The following is a 23,461-nucleotide window of genomic DNA, read 5'->3' on the forward strand; positions in this document are numbered from 1 at the left end:
AAAATTATATTATAAAAATGGCCATGAAATCCTAGCACAGTAGGTTGAAAAAATTGCAGCCATTGTTTGACTTGGGAGGGAAAAAGAATTACACAGGAACGGATAAGAACACTCATTCTACATCACATTCCATGCAAGTATTTGTTCTGGATTTGAGGGTTACACAAAAGCCAAAAAAAAAAAAAAAAACAGAGCTGTGTCTCTCCTCAGAGATCTAAGGTCATTTTTTCATTAGCTAAAATCTATATTGAATTCTTTCAGTGCTATCAGAGCAGTCCCTGGACAATTCTGATAGGGGTGTGTGTGTGTGTGTGTGTGTGTGTTTTAGACACAAGGGGGAATTAAAGTGTGAATGAATTTGGGGTGAGTAGGGACACTTAAAAAAGTGAGTCTTAATAAAAAATATTTCCAAATCAGTAAGTCACATGGAGAATAGGAATATAAAATAAACCAGTTTAGATGCATACCTTTTATCATATGTCATTTTAGTAACTACTATCCAGAATGTACAGCATGTAATTTACATTTGATTGTATCTGGACTGTAGAGAATAATAGACAGGAAGAGGGGAATTTTCCTATTTCCTATTTACCTATTCATCAGATGATAAAAGTGCTGATATTCCAAATTATTTCTAAATAAAGACTACTAAAATTATATTCCTATATATAAAAATTGAAAAGAGTTACTGTTTTTACTTTGAATCTTAAATAAATGAAGAGCACTGCCTTGATTGCTCTGAATACTTAGTTCCAGTGGGAAAAATGTTATTAAAATTCAAAAATTAGGACCTCTTCATAGCTATAAATGAAAATATGGACAGGCTAAAAATAGCTCTAGAACAAAGGAAAGGCCCTAAGTTACTTAGCACTTATTAAACAGGAAATAAAGACATATAAATGGTATTATTTACCTAAAAAGGGAAAAAATATTAACTACTCCAGTTGCCTGGCAAACTAACCCCCCAAATGGGTAACTGCTAAAACCAGGTCACCAAAATGACAGCTATACATAAAGTGAGATATGTAAGACAGTAAAAGGCTAATGATACCTATACATCTATGTTAAACAGAGAGTTTCTCAAGGTCAGATTAAAATATCTGCAATCATATTCAAGAGACAACCGCACAGACATTTTTAAATTAACAAAATCCTAGGAAGATTTTGCATACAAACATTTACAAGAAAGGACTGCGATAACAAACTGCTTAAATCCCAGTTCCAAACCCAAATATCCAGAACATAGTTAAACAACCACAACCTGCTAGGAAAGGACCTTTCAGTTTCCTCAGCTGTAAAATGAAAAGGAACTAAATAAAGATCCTCCTAAAGATCCTAAAGTCCATTCAGGTTTAACAATCTCTAAGCCTCTGAAAGGATCAAGAAAATGAAAACATAATATTCACATCAATATAATTCAATACTCTCACCTTGTTTTAGATTAATTTTAATGTAGGATAATCTTAAATTTCAGCTTAAGCTCTAACTTCATCTCTTTTCACTTAATGAAATAACTACAAAAAGCCTGTAACAAAGAGTTCCTTATCATTCCACAGTACAATCAATCATGGATTATTTTATCTAATTCATAAATCAGAAAAATCAGGAAACAAACTTGGAATATTGTGACTGAAGACATCGTATCCAATGCTATACACATCTGAATCCATATATGGCCATATAGCTTTTGGATAGCTGGAGAACTGAGGTAGTATTTACTACCTAAGATCTACTCTGCTCAGAATATATTTAAGGACTTTCAGGATCTCTCCCCTTTATTCATATTCACTATTGGTGGGAATGAAAATTTATAAAAATCATTCTGGAAGAGCAGTTAGTATAAAAATATCAAGTAATTCAATAAAGATACTCAGAAAGTCAGAGTTAAAAGGTTAGGGTTGATGTGACAAGGACAATCTTACAATTCATAATTTAGGTCAATGCTAAATTCCATTACCTCCACATGTTTCAAAATTAAGGCTCTAACTGGCAGAAGAAAAAAACTTCTCTCATTTTTCAACTACACTTATAAGGAAACTTAAAATATGTTAAGATATTAGGTATCTGATAGTATCAAAGAAATTAATTTCCATTAAAAATTCTTTTAAAAATCTACTCTGTTGAAAAAAAATTCACTCTGTTGAAGATTTACATATTAAATCTGAAGTACTGGCCTCAAGAGAAAATGGTAGATTAGGGCAAAATACTGGAGAAATTGTTTTTTATTTTTAATAGTGTTTACAAAAAAAAAAAAAAATAGTGTTTACCAATAGGTAAAATAGGCAACAAAATCTGGAATTTGTCCTTAAATAATTTTTGTACAATTAAAAATTCCCATCTCTTTATATAGCCCACATTATTTCTATCCAGAAAGGGGCTATTTCCCTTTACTACCTATTTTAATCTTGTATATGGTTATGAATTACACAGAGGTAGTTATAGACAGAGTGTCAGCAAACTATGGCCCAGGGACCACATACCTGTTTCTGTATCATCCATAAAATGTATTTTACATTTTAAATAATTACCAAAAAAAAAAAAAATCAAAAGAATAAAAGTTCTTGACACTTAAAAATTATATGGAACTTAAATTTAAGTATCCACAAGTAACATTTTGCTGGAACAGCCATGGCCACTCGTTCATGTATTTTTTATAGCCACTTCTATTCTACAATGGCAGATCTGAGTATTGGTGAAACAGACTATGCCTGAAAAGTTGAAAATATTTACTATCTGCTCTTCTGTACAAAATGTTCACTGACTCCTATTATAATTCACCAAGAGAAACCAGAGACTCTAAGTAGTAGTGCAAATATCACAGGATGCTCATATAATTCATTACCATCACAAGAGACTATATTTGAATGTTTCGTATTCCATTACTTTAAAATAATCATTCTAATACCTCATGGGTTTTTGAACATCTACAAATCCTGGGAATAAACAAGTATAGCTCTCCTCCACCCTGCCCTGAGAAACATTATGAAGATTAAGAAGTAAAATAATAATAAATGATACCAGAAAAAAGGACCAAAACCTGCTTCTTTCTTAAGTGGGAGGAAGTCTTCTTTGTTTGTTTCCTTCTGGTGTCTATCATGTACAAAACACTGCTGATTAAAATAAGATAAAAATCTTTGCTTCACAGCACTTTAATCAACAGAAACATATAAAAGAATAAAGCATAGAAACACACAATTATGGAATATTCACCCATAGGAAAGAATGAAATCTTGCCATTTGTGATAATATGGATGGACCTAGAAGGGGTTATGCTAAGGAAAATAAATCAGACCTTCAACGGATAAATCCCATATGAGCTCACTTATATTTGGAAACTAAAACAAAACAAAACCAAGTGAAAAGGCAGAACAAAGCTTGTGAATCAAGGGCAGAAAGGCCAGTAGCAATCACTGTCATGGAGGAGAAAGCAAAGGGCAGGAGAAGGGATTAGAGAAGTAGCCAGAATTAAGATAATGTATGACCTCATAAAGACCTCCAAAATTCGAGAAGTATGGACTTCTATATAGTTTAGTCACCAGTAGAGAGACACTGAATAGTTTTTAGTAGGGAAGGGATGTGATCAGATTTATGTTTTATAATGACTCACTATGGCTACTATATAAAGAACAGACAAAGAATATGTCAAAAACTCATTAAAATTCAAGAGCCAAAAAACAATCCAATTTTAAAAATGGGTAGAAGATCTGAACATTTTCCAAAGAGGACACAAAGATAGCCAACAGGTACATGAAAAGGTGTTCAACATAACTAATCATCAGAGGAATGCAAATCAAAACCACAAAGGGATATCATCTTATACATGTCAAAATGGCTATTATCAAAAAGACAAGAAATAACTAACAAGTGTTGGTGAGGATATAGAAAAAAGGGAACCCTTGTGCATTGTTGGTGGGAATGTAAATTGGTATGGGCGCCATGAGGAAAAGTTTTAAGATTCCTTTAAAAAAAAAAAAAAGGTTAAAAATAGAACTACTATATGATCCAGCAATTCCATTTTTGGGTGTTTAGCCAAAGAAAACAAAAACACAAACTCAAAAAGATATTTGTACCCCATGCTCACTGCATTATTTAAAATAGCCAAGACATAGAAACAACCTAAGTGTCCATCAATTACTAAATGAATGAAGAAAATGTGGTATATATACACACGCTAGTCATTTTAGTTTCAAAGATACATTTTTAATAACAGATAAAAGATGAAACCTGATGGTTTCTTGTGATCTCTTGTAACACTTCTTCTGACCCCCGGAACTAAAGATATCATAGTTACTGGAAGACTGTAAGCTGCAACACCACTGTTCAATGTCTGACTGGGAGTAGGTGGCAAGGGACAAGAATCGTGCTACATGTGTAAAAACTGAAGTTATACTTTCTTTATAATTAGGATTCAGATTCAGAGTATCTAAGGTAAAATCACACCACTATAACAGCAAAAGCTTTCACAAAATTTGAAAAACTATGAGAAAACATCGTTCTAAGTAAAGATGAAGAATCACTGAACATAAAATAAAATTTAATATTATTAATGTTCTGTAAGTGGATCTTTATTGGGATGCCAAAACAATTTAAAACACATCTGCTCCATGAGTTTCTAAAAAGATAAGGTATCTCTCAAAAACAGCATTCCGACAAATTTTGTTTTCTGGCTTTAGGAGATTCCCATAGGCATTCAAGCTTGATAATCTTGGTTTTATTAAAAATTCAGGACATTTTTACAAAATCCTGATTGGATACAGACCTGATGAAATCAACAACTCTGCTTTATAACTCTAAGTTCAACCCCGATTGTCCATTTACAAATTCATTTTCAACAACAGAACAGATGAACCCTAACCATTAAGGGTCTTTGCTCATTGTGACGTCTCGTTTAAAACTTTTAAGAGAATCAGCCTCTCAATTAGATACCTGATTAAAGTTTACAACACTTTCTAAACTATTGAAAAGTACTATTTCTTTCTTTTTTAAAATTTTTTGTCCAACATGGGGCTCAAACTGACAACCCCCATGCCCTACGGAATGAGCCAGCCAGGCACCCCAAAAAGCACTATTTTTAAACAAAAGAGATTACTAATGAGAAATTATTTTATTAAAGATGAAAAATGATGGGGCACCTGGGTGGCTCAGTGGGTTAAAGCCTCTGCCTTTGGCTCATTATCCCAGGGTCCTAGGATCAAGCCCCTCGTTGGGCTCTCTGCTCGGCGGAAGGCCTGCTTCCTCCTCTCTCTCTCTGCCTGCCTCTCTGCCTACTTATGATCTCTGTCAAATAAATAAATAAAATCTTTTTAAAAAAGATGAAAAATGATATGATTTAATTCCATGACCACTATCTTTACTGCAGACAACACTTAAAACAAAAACATACCTATGTGCTTCAAGACAGACAAGTATATTGACTCATTAGTGCTATGACTAATTCAAAAGGTGACATTTTAAAAAGTTAAGATGGAAGGTCCCTGGGTAGCACAGTCAGTTAAGCATCTAACTCTTGATTTCAACTCAGGCCATGGTCTCAGGGTCCTGAGACTGAGCTTAGTGTGGGGCTCTGTGCTCAGCACAGGGGTCTGCTTGGGCTTCTCTTTCCCTCTACCCCTTCTTTGTGCATGCACATACTTTCACTCTCTCACTCATAAATAAATCTTTAAAAACAAAAATTAAAAATTAAAAATAAACGTTAAAACTGGGTTTGTTTGCATTACATGGATATCTCCTTCAAATTCTTTATGTACAAACTTACCTACTTACTGTACAATTCCTTGCATCATTGTCTAAACTTCAGAACCCAACTTAACTATTACTGCTAAAACTATAACAAACGGTCAGAATTTAAGGTTTCCAGTTATCAAGTTAATAAAAAGCTCTTCAAAAGACTAAATTATTTGCTGATTTTGGCAATTTTACTAAATGCCAAAGGGGAGGCTATATCTTTCCAAGATATTCTAGCGATCCATAAATTCCAACTTTTTCTCTGCTGCTATACCCTGTGGCATAGGACTCTCTCACATATTGTAATAGTACTTCACTGTAAGAGTAATTTTTAAAGAAGAGTAATTTTTAAAACAGAAAAAAGAACAAAGGTAGTAGGGAGAGGAAGAAAGATATATAAAGTAGTTCATTTAAAAAATTGAGTCATTTTTGATTCATCGCCCCAGCCTTTGGAAGTAGACAATTCTGGAAGCCTTGCCTATATAGCATCATATATTTATTTTTATCCTAAGGGGTTCCATAAAAACTTCCAGGCATCTAGCACATTTCTTACTACAGAAATGTTCCTTGTGCCTTATTGTTATCAACAGAGACACAGCTGAGAGATTATGATGCTGAGGGAAAGTAACAAACACATCCCTCTTCTTTCCCACTTTAGTATTTAAAAGCTAAAAGGGAACTCAGAGTTTACTTACTACAATCCCTCATTTTACTGATGAAAAAGTAGGGCTTAAAAGGACTTAATGTTCTGCACTAAGGTCATATATCTAAGTGACAGAATGGAGACCTGCAGCAAGTGTTCTAGTACGCGATGAGGTCTACACATGTACCTCTCTCAGTGCACTGTGATCACCTGAATGGGTACAAGTACATACATGCATGTATTTTTATATATATTTGAGATATAAAATCTTCAGGTGTTATTCTGTAGTCATTTTAAAACTTAAGAAGAAGGACAATTTCAAATTCAATCTACTCTTTAGGGCAAAAACAGTAGCAGCAAACCCTCTTTATCCTTAACCTTCTCCTCACATACCTACTACAGTTTCCCTAAAATCACTCCCTCTTATCTTGAATGCTTGCCAAAATGAAACTCATTCCCCTCTTCAAATATTCTCATGTATATTCCATGTTATATTTTACTATAAATCCAGGTATCTAAGCTGGAAGAGTCAACATCTGACCATTCCCTCTTTTACACGTAGGGGAACCATGCATCCTGTTTATCTGAACAATACTGGTTTATGCCTGTTGTCCCAGCAAAATGATTCACAGCATCCCCATGCACTGTAAAACCCCAATTCAGATGACAAATTATAAGGTCACTCTAGTGACCTTATAGTAATCAATTGCTACATATTTTCTATTTGTAGAAGAATAACTCCCTAATCTATCACGTGAAACGACAATCCTCTCCCTTCCTCCTGTTTCTCATCTCTACCTGCCACCTTCTTGCACATGCTGTCCCTCTGCCTGGAATATCCTTCCCTGTCTTTTCATTATGTGAATACCAATCTGGGAACTCAGATCAAATGTCATCTCTGTTGTGAAGCCTTCCCAGAATCTTCCAGTCATGTTCTGAGCCTCCTGCACTAATGACTGCAATATTAGTAACGGGAAGTGTGTATCGAATGTTCACTGTGCTTCGAGCTCATGCAAATTTTAGGTATTTACTCTTATTTAATGGTACAATAACTCTATATGGTAGGCTTCGTTTTCCTCATTTTTTTTTTAATGTGGAAAATTAAGGCTCTGGAAAATTAAGTTATTTGACTAACATTACAAAACTAAGTGGTGGAACTAGGACTCAAAACCAAGAATGTTTGGTTCTGAGCCAAAGCTTTTAAATCCCTCCCCTATATTATCACACCATTAACAGGTTTCTGTGATCCAACACCTTTGAACCTGAGTTGTAAGTCTGTCCCATTAGGTCACTTCTGTGCATTCATAAGTCTTTGTATACACTCCACAGGAAATCCAATCATATATTAGTAAGTGTCCTCTGTCTCACTTAAGATGGGGATGACCTCAATGACAGGGAAAGGCTTTGCTATTCATGGCACTTGCATTGGTACTTAAGGCAGATACATGATAAAGCCAAAGCAATACAGTACTTACTATTCAAACATAAATTCTAATGCAGAGGGTTGTCTCATCTGTGGTTTTAAATTAACTAGAATGTGGTGCAGGAGTTATCTAGCATTAGACCACAGCTGCAAACTAACAATCTTTAGGGTAAACCTAATGGGTTTTCTTAGGCTGGAATAGTGCTATTTGTTAGTAGAATTAGCCGTCAACATTTAAAATGTGCAGATTTTTTACATAAATAAGGATCTCTAGCTTCCTTTGAAATACTGGGCCAACATTTTTACATAATCTAATAGTCAGGAAGTAGTAACTGCCTACTTTACCCAGGGATGTCTTCTCCCACTCTCTGTGCACCATTCTTTATATATTTCCAAAATTAAAGCCAACAGTCAGTTGCCATCATCATGTTTATGCGGTGGTTCTTTTTTTTTTTTTTTTTTTTAAGATTTTTATTTATTTATTTGACAGAGAGCCTGATGCGGGGCTCCATCCCAGGACCCTGAGATCATGACCTGAGCCAAAGGCAGAGGCTTAACCCCCTGAGCCACCCAGGCACCCCTATGCAGTTGTTCTTAAAAGGAAAACAGAATGCTTCTAGTGCCTAGATCTTTGCTAAAAAGCTATGTGTGCATTCCATGAATTTCATGCATTTGGAAAGGCTACACATTAATAAATGTGGTTTTGAGTGCAAATAACAAAGGAAACTCAGGCTTCAGGACAATATTACACATCAAAAAGTATTACCAACATTATAATTATTGACTGGTGGCCTTTATCAATTAAAAGCATATATTTAATGTGCTTTATGTTTACACAAACACATACACCTGTTTTCATTCAAGCCTGCGGTCCCTGATAAAAAAATAGAGAGCAAAAGGATCTCTGTAGCTAAGGGTAATCAAAAGAAGGTAGGATATCAAGCTGGTAATATTAAAGAAAAACAAACCATAGGGAATTAAAATACAAAAAGATATACTAAGACATATATGATAGAGAATTTGAACACAAATCAACCAAAGTTTGTCAAGTATATAGGCTGAAAGTATTAATATTTTAACTAATGTGGGAAAACAGAAATCAAAATTTAACTGCCCTCTGCAACACATTCTAGGTTTTTCTGTAATATGCTTTTACCTAACTGTGCACAAGCTTCAATGCATATAAATGCTACCTATATCATGTTCACTCACAGGGAGGAAATTAAATAAACTCACACATTTTCAAGGGGCTCTAAACTCAGCCATGTATTCTTGATCTCAATTTTTAAGAACATTTTTAACAAATTTTTTTAACCTGTGCTACTAATATCAAGTTGATAATCCATCATTCTAAAATACTTCATCATCCCTATCACTTGTTCATAAACTGGGTCCTGAGGAATACCTCAAAATCAAGCCACAAAGAGGGAAGCAAGCAGCCCCTACTCCTTAATAACTTTCATATTTTCGGTCTTATACGTTGAGCTCTCAGTTTAGGTATTTTAAAGCTTTGAAAATCACTCATCTCCTCCGAATGGTTTTTCAAAATTTAAAACGATCAAGTGATGAAATCAAAATCCTGGCAAATTGAGGGACTTTCAGCCTCTACTACAGTTTACTAAACTCCAGTTCTTCCTGGAATGTCTTGATTTCTAAAAGCAAAAAAGTGAACTATTAGAAGACCATGATAACTACATTCTGCAATAGGAATTAAAAGGTGCTTAGCTGACAGAATTTCCCAATACCCCCATGTAAATAATTAAAGATGACACCCTCCAAGCAAAAAACTCATTTATATAGTCCTAAACGGTAAGAGGGATACCTAAAATACATCCAACTGTGCTCTGAGTTACACAGGCACTTGCCCCAAAAAATACTGTTAAGTAACAATGTTTAAATTTTCAACCTTAAAGTTTTCACGAACATAGTGTGCAGCATTTAATTCCTACGGCTTCATACTGAAACATGAAATACTCAATTACTGATGAGGTTTCCATAGGAATAGCAGCTCCTTTTGGTATCATGCAATAGTTCATTAGGAAGACTGGCAGCAGCTATGCTCTGAATGTGGAGACAATACATAGAAATATTACCAGTAAAAATCTGGAAGTTATAACAATTTGTAAAGACAAAGAACATGTCTGCTTAAATATCATTTAGATATTCAAGGCTATGAGACAACTGATGGACATAAGAAGTACAGAGAGTGGCTAGAGAAAAAAGAAGAGCCCAGCAGAGGTTAGCGAACAAATAAATACACAGTGTCATCCCTCACGGTTCACTCTGTCTTACCTGAGGAGGAGTAGGTGTGGAAGTGGGTCTCCCTATGGGAGGAGTAGGATTTCTGCTGCCACCTCCAGACATAATCTCCTCTGTTATGTCTTTCCCTCCCTGGTTTGGATCCCGAATTCTTATCTATAAGGTCAGAATAAGATGGTATATTGAGAGATGGGTATCTATGTGGTACATTTATAGGCATAAACTGGGAAATCTATCAAATGTTAAGGTTGATAATCACCACATCTGACTTTATTTCAATCACAGAACCATACGAGGTCATTCAAAGAAGTTTGGGACATTACATTTGACTTGAACTAATTAGAATAACATGCTAAAATTAGACCCAGTTGGTTGAATTTCTGGATCAAAATGGCAAAATATTAATGCTTGTCTTGTAAGCACTGGCAAGTTCACTGATTTTATTTACAATGCTTAACATAAGATTCATAAATAAAATCATTTAAAAATATACATTACTCTGTAGAAGAAAGCTTTAGGGGTCGTAAATGGTTCTCTAAAAAAATGAAAAATGCACAGATCCTGGTAATTAGAATAATTTATGTTGCAGATACCTTACATATGTATATAAGAATGTTCATTTCAATAGTGGCTTTTCAAGCAAAGGCAAAGAAACATGCTCAAGGCTGATCAAGAATAAGTAATTAAAAAATATGGTACATCCTTATATTAAATACTAATCAGCCAATAGAAAGAATGAAATAGATCTACATGTATTGATATGGAATGACCATCTACATGTATTCGTAGGTAAAAAGCAATGCAGAACAATGTGTATGTTGTTCTTTCAATTTTTTAAAGGCTAGTTATGCTTATAGATTTCAGTGGAAATGGTGCTGCAAAGGAGACAGAGCACTTGGGTCTAGGCCTTCTATCCTATGACAGTGCTGAGACGTAAACTCCCCTTCTGCTATCACTACCTCCAGAGTAAAACCAAGGTAGCCCTGGATTTCTAGAAATGTCAAAGCATTCGTTAATAAAACCACCTGGATCTGAAAACTGTTTTGGGAGTTCTTCAGTAAGATTTCTAATATCAGCTATTTTTTCAGATACAGAAACCTGTTTCTTCTAAAGTTTTAAATATTGCTTCTCTTTCATTTGTTCTACTTTCTTTTTCAGCTACATCTATTATGTTTTCCATTTTCATCATCTTCTTTATTAATGTTTCTGCATGCTGGGTATTCTTCACATCTAACATCTACCATGCTGTTTCAATATTTCTAAAGCATACTTTCTCAACTCCAGTATTCTCATACATGGGTATGTCCTGCTTATTATGATGTGTGCACAAGAAATTTGTTTCTGGTAATAAGAGAGCCAAATTTTGGAATCTTATTAATTTTTATTAAATGAGAGTACTTTCAAGAGTACTGAATGCTATGGTATCTCTCCCACATATCTTATCCTTGTGAATTCCATTTGATGTGTCCTAATGGGTAAGATATTGCAAGCCACTCTTCTATAGGCTCTACCACAATGTGAATTTTGTATTACTGCACTCTAATATTCTTGGGCCTGACTTACTAGACAGAAGCAAAGTCCCTGTAACTTCCTAAAAACACAATACATTTTCTAAATTCTGCTATTTCTAAAAATAAATCTATTCCACAGGGAGGATTTTTCTTATTGTCCTTAACACCTTGGTCATTTCCACTTGTGCTGTTTTTCCCCTGTAAGTTCATATTTGAATGTAGAGCTGCTTAGAACTGAAGTTAAAGGACAATAATCACTATGTGAAGATAGAGCTCAAATTTCTTCCACTTAGTAAGATCTTAGGGGACTAAACTCTCCCAGTTATAAAGAAGGCACGTTCTCATCTAGCATAACTAGCTCAGTGCTAGTTGATTGAAGAATGATATTAAGCAAATGGTTCTTGTAACTTCTACTTATTATGTCCATACAAACTGTCTAGGTCTAGCAGTAAGGATATAAGCAAAGAACAAAAAATGGCAGTCATTTGTGAACTCAGATGAAAAATTATTACAGCTGTAGGTAAACTTATTTAACAAGGGAGTGGACATTCGATTGTAAAATAAGAAAAGTTAATAAGTATCTCTTACGGTTTTTTTCTCTCTCTTGGCTGGAGGGGGCTGCTGCTGCGTAGGCACTATGATTGGTGCTGACTGATACACTGGCTGACTTGGGTAAAAAGGCGTTCCTAAAGAATTAGAAAAAAAAATGAAAAGCATTCAGTTATTTTGGCAACCATTATAAGACTACTAATGGCACTGTGTCTCTGGACAATCAGTTAAAACCATAAGCGACTCTTAATCTCACAAAACAAACTGAGGATTGCTGGGGGGAGAGGGTTAGGGAGAAGAGGGGTGGGGTTATGGACATTGGGGAGGGTATGTGCTATGGTGAGTGCTGTGAAGTGTGTAAACCTGGCAATTCACAGATCTGTACCCCTAAGGATAAAAATATATTATATGTTTATAAAAAATAAAAAATTAAAAATAAAGTAACAAAGGCATTCTTCTTAATCTTCTCTAACCATTAGCTCTCTTATATTTACTGAAGTACTCAAGGAATGATTCCCAAAAACTCAAGAACACCTAACTCTTTGTCAGCATCCAATATGAAGACAACTAAATAAACAACTCCTGCAGACTGCCACCAGAGTCACCTTTCAAAGAAACAAATCATATTATAGCACTACTTTAAAAAAAAATCTATTTTGGGGGCCTGGCCATTCCCTGCAATGTGATTCTCAAGCAAGGATCTGTGTGAATACGTTTTGTGTCGGGGTTTGGTCAGAGGAAGGAGAATACATACGATCATCTTATGGAGTGGGAGTCATCTGATTCTTCTCCCTACTTACAGAGAACCACTATCATAGGGAACCACCCTTAAGGCTTAGAAAATATCACACTATTGAAGCAGAAAAAAGATGAAGAACAAACAGCTGAAAAATAAAGTCTAATACTAGGAGTCCAGGTTCCAGGGTTTTAACTACCTTATGTACCATTCTCTAGCTCCATACCTTTGCTCTAGCAAAAACCTATTACCTACTTCTATCCCTTGAGTACATGAATTTTTCGACATTGTTCGTACCTTTGACTCCATTGTCCTTCTACCTGAAATTATCTTCTTCCACCCACCCCTTGGACTCTTAATGAATACTTTCTTAACTTTTGAAAGTTTGGCTATTGTTGCAATTATTATTAAGCCAGAGTACTAATAGAAGAGGTGATGAGAAAGGGTCAAATACTGGATACATTAAGTAGCACCTACAGATTTGCTGACAGAGTGGATGTGACTATGACAGAAAGAAGTGTCAAGGAAAACTCTTCAAGGTTTTTTGTTGCAGCAAGTGTAAGAATGACAATGCTATTTACTGTGCTATTTTTTTACTTAGTGAGATGAGGAAAACTAGACGAAGAGTAGAGTTTAGGGCATAAGAGTCAAGAGTTCAATTTCAGATGTGTAAAGTTTAAGATTCTTACTAGACCTTCAAAGGCAGATAGCAGCAAGTAGGCAGGAAGAGACACAAGTCTGGAGTCAGAGAATCGGTATCCATTTTGGAATTAGTGTAGTATGAGGTAACTGAGGAAGTTAGTACAAATAGAGAATGAACCCAAGGATGAAATTTTGGAGCACTTTATGTTGTTCAGAGATTATAGGTATATTAAAAAAAAAAACTAGCAAAGAAGATGAAAAAGAAAATCAAGGCAGTGGTTGAAGTGAAGAGAAGGGTTCAGGAATGGGGAGCATGCATAATTATGTAAAATGGCATTGAGAGTCAACCAAGATTCAGCAAAGTAGAATGCACATGTGACACTGACAAAAGTTATAAGGGTGGAAGGGCAGGAAAGTGGATCCTGATTAGGGTGGGTTCAGAAGTGAATGAGATGGAAATTAAGACAGCCGAACATTCTTTTCTTAAAATTTTGCTATAAAGGGAAGCAAAAAAGTGGTTGGGTTTTTTGTTTGTTTGTATCCTGTATGCCAAAGGGACTAATCCACCAGCAGAGAGAGAAAGAAAATAATAAAGCCAGAAAGAGAGAAGAGAACAGCTAGAGTAATAGCCTTAAATGTGTACATGATGGGATCCAGTGAATGAGCAGTACAGGCCTTTGGTAGAAACAGTGATGGTTGAGTCATGATAGCAAGAAGGAAAAACATGAAGGTATAGGTAGGTAGTTGATAAAGGTAAAATCCTTGGTACTTTAGTTACGAGTCAAATAATGTTGGCTCTATTATCACTGTCATCATCATCAACAAACCATCCCTGCTTTCATAACGTCTTCAAGAGGTAATTTCTTGGAAGCAGTACCACATTTGCAGGTACCAGAATTCTGCAGGTCTCAATCAAATCTGGAGAAGATTTAAAAAGGGGGCATGGCTAGAATTTCAATGAATTCAGGGTAAAAAGAGAAAAACACCTTATTAGCCATACTTCTGGTAGTGCATACACTAGTCTCGAAGTCAAGCTTAAATAGGTGATTCTATACTACCCTATACTACCCTTACTAGTTCCAAACTCAGAAAACAATCCCCTAAAATTGGTTTCAAATGCTGCTAGACAGGCAATACAGTCTGCTCTCTTTGCCATATTTTTTAAACTGAGTGACATAAGATCCAAAAGCTGAATCATCCTTTTAAGAAAAAAAATCAGATTGTTCTAATGAAACAGTTTTGATTCAACACGACTGGGGTAGGGATTTAAGCTAGAACTCAACCACAAAAGGAAGTTTGAAAAGAACCCAAATACATGGAGACTAAACAGCATCCTTCTAAAGAATGAATGGGTCAACCGGGAAATTAAAGAAGAATTGAAAAAAAACATGGAAACAAATGATAATGAAAATACAATGGTTCAAAATCTGTGGGACACAACAAAGGCAGTCCTGAGAGGAAAATATATAGTGGTACAAGCCTTTCTCAAGAAACAAGAAAGGTCTCAGGTACACAACCTAACCCTACAACTAAAAGGAGCTGGAGAAAGAATAAGAAAGAAACCTTAAGCCAAGCAGGAGAAGAGAAATCATAAAGATCAGAGCAGAAATCAATGAAATAGAAACCAAAAAGACAATAGAGCAAATCGACAAAACTAGGAGCTGGTTCTTTGAAAGAATTAATAAAATTGATAAACCCCTGGCCCGACTTATCAAAAAGAAAAGAGAAAGGACCCAAATAAATAAAATCATGAATGAAAGAGGAGAGATCACAACTAACACCAAAGAAATACAAACTATTATAAGAACATACTATGAGCAACTCTACGCCAACAAATTTGAGAATCTGGAAGAAATGGATGCATTCCTAGAAACATATAAACTACCACAACTGAACCAGGAAGTAGAAAACCTGAACAGACCCATAACCAGTAAGGAGATTGAAACAGTCATTAAAAATCTCCAAACAAACAAAAGCCCAGGGCCAGATGGCTTCCCGGGGGAATTCTACCAAACATTTAAAGAAGAACTAATTCCTATTCTCCTGAAACTGTTCCAAAAAATAGAAATGGAAGGAAAACTTCCAAACTCATTTTATGAGGCCAGCATCACCTTGATCCCAAAACCAGACAAGGATCCCATCAAAAAAGAGAGCTATAGACCAATATCCTTGATGAACACAGATGCGAAAATACTCAACATAATACTAGCCAATAGCATTCAACAGTACATTAAAAGGATTATTCACCACGACCAAGTGGGATTTATTCCAGGGCTGCAAGGTTGGTTCAATATCCGCAAATCAGTCAATGTGATACAACACATCAATAAAAGAAAGAAGAAGAACCATATGATACTCTCAATAGATGCTGAAAAAGCATTTGACAAAGTACAGCATCCCTTCCTGATCAAAACTCTTCAAAGTGTAGGGATAGAGGGCACATACCTCAATATCATCAAAGCCATCTATGAAAAACCCACCGCAAATATCATTCTCAATGGAGAAAAACTGAAAGCTTTTCCGTTAAGGTCAGGAACACGGCAGGGATGTCCATTATCACCACTGCTATTCAACATAGTACTAGAGGTCCTAGCCTCAGCAATCAGACAACAAAAGGAAATTAAAGGTATCCAAATCGGCAAAGAAGAAGTCAAATTATCACTCTTCGCAGATGATATGATACTATATGTGGAAAACCCAAAAGACTCCACTCCAAAACTGCTAGAACTTATACAGGAATTCAGTAAAGTGTCAGGATATAAAATCAATGCACAGAAATCAGTTGCATTTCTCTACACCAACAGCAAGACAGAAGAAAGAGAAATTAAGGAGTCAATCCCATTTACAATTGCACCCAAAACCATAAGATACCTAGGAATAAACCTAACCAAAGAGGCACAGAATCTATACTCAGAAAACTATAAAGTACTCATGAAAGAAATTGAGGAAGACACAAAGAAATGGAAAAATGTTCCATGCTCCTGGATTGGAAGAATAAATATTGTGAAAATGACTATGCTACCTAAAGCAATTTACACATTTAATGCAATTCCTATCAAAGTACCATCCATCTTTTTCAAAGAAATGGAACAAATAATTCTAAAATTTATATGGAACCAGAAAAGACCTCGAATAGCCAAAGGGATATTGAAAAAGAAAGCCAACGTTGGTGGCATCACAATTCCGGACTTCAAGCTCTGTTACAAAGCTGTCATCATCAAGACAGCATGGTACTGGCACAAAAACAGACACACAGATCAATGGAACAGAATAGAGAGCCCAGAAATAGACCCTCAACTCTACGGTCAACTAATCTTCAACAAAGCAGGAAAGAATGTCCAATGGAAAAAAGACAGCCTCTTCAATAAATGGTGCTGGGAAAATTGGACAGCCACATGCAGAAAAATGAAATTGGACCATTTCCTTACACCACACACAAAAATAGACTCAAAATGGATGAAGGACCTCAATGTGCGAAAGGAATCCATCAAAATCCTTGAGGAGAACACAGGCAGCAACCTCTTCGACCTCAGCCGCAGCAACATCTTCCTAGGAACAACGCAAGGGAAGCAAGGGCAAAAATGAACTATTGGGATTTCATCAAGATCAAAAGCTTTTGCACAGCAAAGGAAACAGTTAACAAAATCAAAAGACAACTGACAGAATGGGAGAAGATATTTGCAAACGACATATCAGATAAAGGACTAGTGTCCAGAATCTATAAAGAACTTAGCAAACTCAACACCCAAAGAACAAATAATCCAATCAAGAAATGGGCAGAAGACGTGAACAGACATTTCTGCAAAGAAGACATCCAGATGGCCAACACACACATGAAAAAGTGCTCCATATCACTTGGCATCAGGGAAATACAAATCAAAACCACAATGAGATATCACTTCACACCAGTCAGAATGGCTAAAATCAACAAGTCAGGAAATGACAGATGCTGGCGAGGATGCGGAGAAAGGGGAACCCTCCTACACTGTTGGTGGGAATGCAAGCTGGTGCAGCCACCTTGGAAAACAGCATGGAGGTTCCTCAAAATGTTGAAAATAGAACTGCCCTATGACCCAGCAATTGCACTATTGGGTATTTACCCTAAAGATACAAACGTAGTGATCCAAAGGGGCACATGCACCCGAATGTTTACAGCAGCAATGTCCACAATAGCCAAATTATGGAAAGAACCTAGATGTCCATCAACAGATGAATGGATCAAGAAGATGTGGTATATATACACAATGGAATACTATGCAGCCATCAAAAGAAATGAAATCTTGTCATTTGCGACAACATGGATGGAACTAGAGCGTATCATGCTTAGCGAAATAAGTCAAGCAGAGAAAGACAACTATCATATGATCTCCCTGATATGAGGAAGTGGTGATACAACATGGGGGCTTAAGTGGGTAGGAGAAGAATCAATGAAACAAGATAGGATTGGGAGGGAGACAACCCATAAATGACTCTTAATCTCACAAAACAGGCTGAGGGTTGCTGGGGGAAGGGGGTTTGGGAGAAGCGGGTGGGATTATGGACATTGGGGAGGGTATGTGCTTTGGTGAGTGCTGTGAAGTGTTTAAACCTGGTGATTCACAGACCTGTACCCCTGGAGATAAAAATATATGTTTATAAAAAATAAAAAATTAAAAAAAAAAATGGGAATAACTTTTACATACCATTTACTAATTAGGTATGTTACATGCTGTCCCTGACCTCTTATGCATGGAATGTTGCAGGTTTATCTGGATTTGGGGTATGTCAACTAAAGCCAACAGGCTGAATCCAGAATGAAGTTTTATTGGAATACACCTATATATAGTATTTTATGTTACCTGTGGCTGCTTTTTCACTAAATGGCAGAGTTGAATAGTTGTAACAGAGACGATATGGCCTGCAAAAGCTACAATATTGCCCTTTATAGAAAAGGGGCTAAACCTTTTCTTCCCCTGATCCCTGTTCTCCATTGGTTGTTCATTAAACCCAGTCTATACAAAATGTGTCAATGATATATAGCAAAATTTATTCAATAATAAGCACAATAATAAAGCACCACATTACTATACTAACACACACAAAGTTACAACTATAGGCTTGCTAATTCGACATTTTGGAAAGGTCTGTTACTATTTTGAAATTAATTCAGTCTTGTTCCTTTGTTGTTCAAAATGCCTTCCTATATGAAATGCTGCTGACATTAAATAACAGTTTTCTTTGAAAGACTTTGTGGCAAAATTAAAAAGGGAATAGTTCTGTATGTTTCTTCCCTTATTTTACTTTACTTTTTAAAAATTTTATTTGACTAGGATATAGAAAAATTTGGGAACCAGTGGTCTGGTCAATATTTACATTTGTTCTCAATGGTAAAACCCCAAAGACAAACACAAATATCAAACAAATGCACTTCAAGAGCCTAAAAGGCAAGAAGAATATCTCAACATTTATATCCTACAAAATACCTACCACTGTCTTATACACTGTAGGTCTTCCAAAAACCTACCAAAACTAAATTTTCCCACAGAAACAATATAAAAATAGCAGTTAAGTATGCAGGTTGGCACATTAACATCAGTTTATCCCATCCCAGAACAATAATGTTAGTATACAACAATAATGTTAGTATCAACACAGTAATTTTTTGTTGTTTTTTTTAGATTTTATTTATTTATTTGACACAGAGGGACAAAGTGAGAGAGGGACACAAGCAGGGGAAGTGGGAGAAGGAGAAGCAGGCTCCCCACTGAGCAGGGAGCCCAACATGGGGGGTCGATCCCAGGACTCTGGGATCACGACCCAAGGCGAAGGCAGACATTTAAGGCTGAGCCACCCAGGTGCCTATTCACAGTATTTTTAAAAAAGATTTATTTATTTGAGAGAGAGAGAGAAAAAGAGCATGAGCAGGAGGGACAAAGGGACAGGGAGAGAGAATCTCAAGCAGACTCTGCACTGAACACAGAGCCCAATGCAGGGCTCAATCCCAGGACCCCAAAATCATGATTTGAGCAGAAACAAAGAGTTGGTTGCTTAACAAAATCACAGTATTAACATTCCACTGAACACATACTTCGGACGCCAGAAAGTTTCCCACTTAGACACCACGGGTAATAATGAATGAATCCCTCAGCTCTTAGGAGCTGCTGAATAAGGCACCCAAGCCTCCACAGAGCTCAGAAAAAGTGCAAAAGAAAATGAAAGGAGGAGGGAAAAAATCACACGATACAGTGAGAAAAAGGGGGAGTATACTGGTTTGAAACAAAGGAGAATGGCGCTTTTTTTTTTTTTTTAAAGGTATTATTTATTTGTCAGAGAGAAAGAGAGAGAGGGAGAGTACAAGCAGAGGGAGAAGGAGTCTCCCCACTGAGCAGGGAGCCTGATGAAAGACTCGATCCCAGCACCCTGACATCATAACCTGAGCCAAAGGCAGATGCTTAACTGACTGAACAACTCAGCTGTCCTAGAATGGGATCTTTTAATGATGTAAATTCTCACTCTTTTCTTTTTCTTTCTCAGTATCACTGTCGCTGTTAACCGTATCTTTTTGCTCCCAAACCCAAATTTTCACACCTTGGGCCATCACCTCTAGCATTTGCTGAAAATAATTTCAGTCTTCATGAGGTATTTTCTGATACAAAAGGCATCAAAATATTTAAGAAACACTGATGAGAGAAAAACTGAAAAGTGACATTGATTAAATACTACTCATTAGTTACTTTTCAACACTATAAAACACTCCAAGAATTATAATGTATTAACAGGATTTTATGATGTTGGTTATTGAACTTCAGTAAGGATAAAAACATTCTTTAAGAATTATTGTTCAAGATTAAAACTGAATAGAGGAGTAAAATATTATTACCCTAGAGTAAACTGTAAGCTAAGCACAAAGGACTAAGACTTCAGCAAAACAGACTGTCCAACTCACCAACTCCACCATTAGGGCAGGAAGGAAAAAGACTAGGATTCTTTCCTTACCAGTTCTGCCAGAGGAAGGCCCTCTGCCCTAGAAGAAAGGACTGCTGTGCTTTAGAACAGAGAATTAGGATTCCATTCCTTAAACTTGCTTTTTTTTTTTTTTTTAAGATTTTATTTACTTATTTGATAGAGATACAGCAAGAGAGAGAACACAAGCTGGGGGAGTGGGAGAGGGAGAAGCAGGCTTCCCACTGAGCAGGGAGCCTGATGTGGGGGTCGATCCCAGGACCCTGGGATCATGACCCGAGCTGAAGGCAGAGGCTTAACGACTGAGCTACCCAGGATCCCCTCCTTATACTTGCTTTTAACCTGAACCCAAGATTAGGAAGAAGAGGAGGAAGAGTAAAGGGGGACAAGGATCAGAGGGAAATGAAGAACTGGGAGTGGAAGGGTAAGAGAAGAAGAGATTCCAAAACGAGAAAACAGGAAGGGGGATGTTTATGTCCTCTAGACCGTAAGGCCAGAATAGCTGCCCTGAGGTGGTAAAGCTGAAGGACCTATAACTGATGGGAACTATTGGATCACAACTTTTAAGTCTGATAAAAGCATACTAACTAATGATAAGCCTTAAAACTAAAATATCTGTCCAAATAATGAAAATAATCTAAGCCTATCAGTAGAGGACTGGATTATACATTGTGATTCATATATGATCATGTATGATTCATTCACCTAAAATGTAATGTTATGTAATTTGAAATTCTATAGGTAACGAAATGGAAAGATGTCCATGAATATATTGTGAGATAGGGGAAAAAATAACAGAAAGATTTAGAACATTATAAATAGTATGTGACCATTTATATTAAAAACTTGTTTAAATATAAAAGAAAAAGTATATATTAAGCTATTAAATCATTATTTCCTTAGGGAATGGAGAAGGGGAAAAAACTGGCTACTTCAACTTTATACATTCCATATTATTTGTATTTTTCTCACTAACTTGTTTACTTTCATAATGAAAAATTATTTTAAATTGTTTTTCCTCGTCCCAGCCTTAGCAATCAGACAACAAAAAGAAATAAAAGGCATCCAAATCGGCAAAGAAGAAGTCAAACTATCACTCTTTGCAGATGATATGATACTATAAGTGGAAAACCCAAAAGACTCCACTCTAACTCTGCTAGAACTTGTACAGGAATTCAGTAAATCAATGCACAGAAATCAGTTGCATTTCTTTATACCAACAACAAGACAGAAGGAAGAGAAATTAAGGAGTCAATCCCATTTACAATTGCACCCAAAACCATAAGATACCTAGGAATAAACCTAACCAAAGAGGCACAGAATCTATACTCAGAAAACTATAAAGTACTCATGAAAGAAATTGAGGAAGACACAAAGAAATGGAAAAATGTTCCATGTTCATGGATTGGAAGAACAAATATTGTGAAGATGTCTGTGTTATCTAAAGCAATCTACACATTTAATGCAATCCCTGTCAAAATCCCATCCATTTTTTTTCAAAGAAATGAAACAAATAATCCTAAAATTTATATGGAACCAGAAAAGACCTCGAATAGCCAAAGGGATATTGAAAAAGAAAGCCAACGTTGGTGGCATCACAATTCCAGACTTCAAGCTCTATTACAAAGCTGTCATCATCAAGCCAGTATGGTACTGGCACAAAAACAGACACACAGATAAATGAAACAGAATAGAGAGCCCAGAAATAGACCCTCAATTCTCAGGTCAACTAATCTTCGACAAAGCAGGAAAGAATATCCAATGGAAAAAAGACAGCCTCTTCAACAAATGGTGCTGGGAAAATTGGACAGCCACATGCAGAAAAATGAAATTGGACCATTTCCTTACACCACACATGAAAATAGACTCAAAATGGATGAAGGACCTCAGTGTGAGACAGGAATCCATCAAAATCCTTGAGAAGAACACAGGCGGCAACCTCTTCGACCTCAGCCACAGCAACTTCTTCCTAGGTACATCGCCAAAGGCAAGGGAAGCAAGGGCAAAAATGAACTATTGGGACTTCATCAAGATCAAAAGCTTTTGCACAGCAAAGGAAACAGTTAACAAAACCAAAAGACAAGTGACAGAATGGGAGAAAATACTTGCAAAGGACATATCAGATAAAGGGCTAGTATCCAAAATCTATAAAGAGCTTAGCAAACCCAAAGAACTAATAATCCAGTCAAGAAATGGGCAGAGGACATGAACAGACATTTCTGTGAAGAAGACATTCAGATGGCCAACAGACACACGAAAAAGTGCTCCACATCATTTGGCATCAGGGAAATACAAATCAAAACCACAATGAGATACCACCGCACAACAGTCAGAATGGCTAAAATTAACAAGTTGGGAAATGACAGATGCTGGCGAGGATGCAGAGAAAGGGGAACCCTCCTACACTGTTGGTGGGAATGCAAGCTGGTATAACCACTCTGAAAAACAGCATGGAGGTTCCTCAAAAAATTGAAAATAGAGCTGTCTTACGACCCAGCAATTGCACTACTCAGTATTTACCCTGAAGATACAAACGTAGTGATATGAAGGGGCACGTGCACCCGAATGTTTACAGCAGCAATGTCCACAATAGCCAAACTATGGAAAGAACCTAGATGTCCATCAACAGATGAATGGATAAAGAAGATATGGTATCTATATACAATGGAGCACTATGTAGCCATCAAAAGAAATGAATTCTAGCCATTTGCGAGGACATGGATGGAACTAGAGGGTATTATGCTTAGCGAAATAAACCAATCAGAGAAAGACAACTATCATATGATCTCCCTGATATGAGGAAGGGGAGATGCAACGTGGGGGTCTTGGGGGTAGGAAAAGAATAAATGAAACAAGATGGGATTGGGAGGGAGACAAACCATAAGAGACTCTTAACTCTCACAAAACAAACTGAGGGTTGCCAGGGGGAGGTGTGTAGGGAGAGGGTGGTGGGGTTATGGGCATTGGGGAGGGTACCTGTACCCCTGGGGCTAATAATACATTATATGTTTATGAAAAAATAAAAATATATG

The 23,461-nt window shown here is 36.4% G+C and overlaps 1 protein-coding gene and 1 long non-coding RNA gene across 51 annotated transcripts in view; both read right to left on the reverse strand.

Moving 5' to 3' along the window:
• The window catches only part of EIF4G3 (eukaryotic translation initiation factor 4 gamma 3), a 346,104-nt gene that overhangs the window by 126,851 nt on the left and 195,792 nt on the right, over positions 1–23,461 (reverse strand). For all 50 annotated transcript variants that reach the window (XM_082684539.1, XM_082684529.1, XM_082684570.1 and 47 more), the window contains 2 exons: positions 12,149–12,246; positions 10,083–10,205 (listed from right to left, as the gene is read on the reverse strand). In XM_082684539.1, coding sequence (XP_082540665.1) covers positions 10,083–10,205; positions 12,149–12,246 — 221 coding nt within the window. The remainder of the gene's footprint in view (positions 1–10,082; positions 10,206–12,148; positions 12,247–23,461) is intronic.
• LOC309841549 lies at positions 4,544–10,055 on the reverse strand. The gene is made up of 2 exons (XR_014299182.1): positions 4,969–10,055; positions 4,544–4,926 (listed from the first exon to the last, which is right to left on the reverse strand). It is a non-coding gene; the product is annotated as an uncharacterized lncRNA (long non-coding RNA).

The sequence above is a fragment of the Mustela nivalis genome (assembly GCF_964662115.1).
Source record: "Mustela nivalis genome assembly, chromosome: 10".
NCBI classification, from domain to species: Eukaryota; Metazoa; Chordata; class Mammalia; order Carnivora; family Mustelidae; genus Mustela; species Mustela nivalis.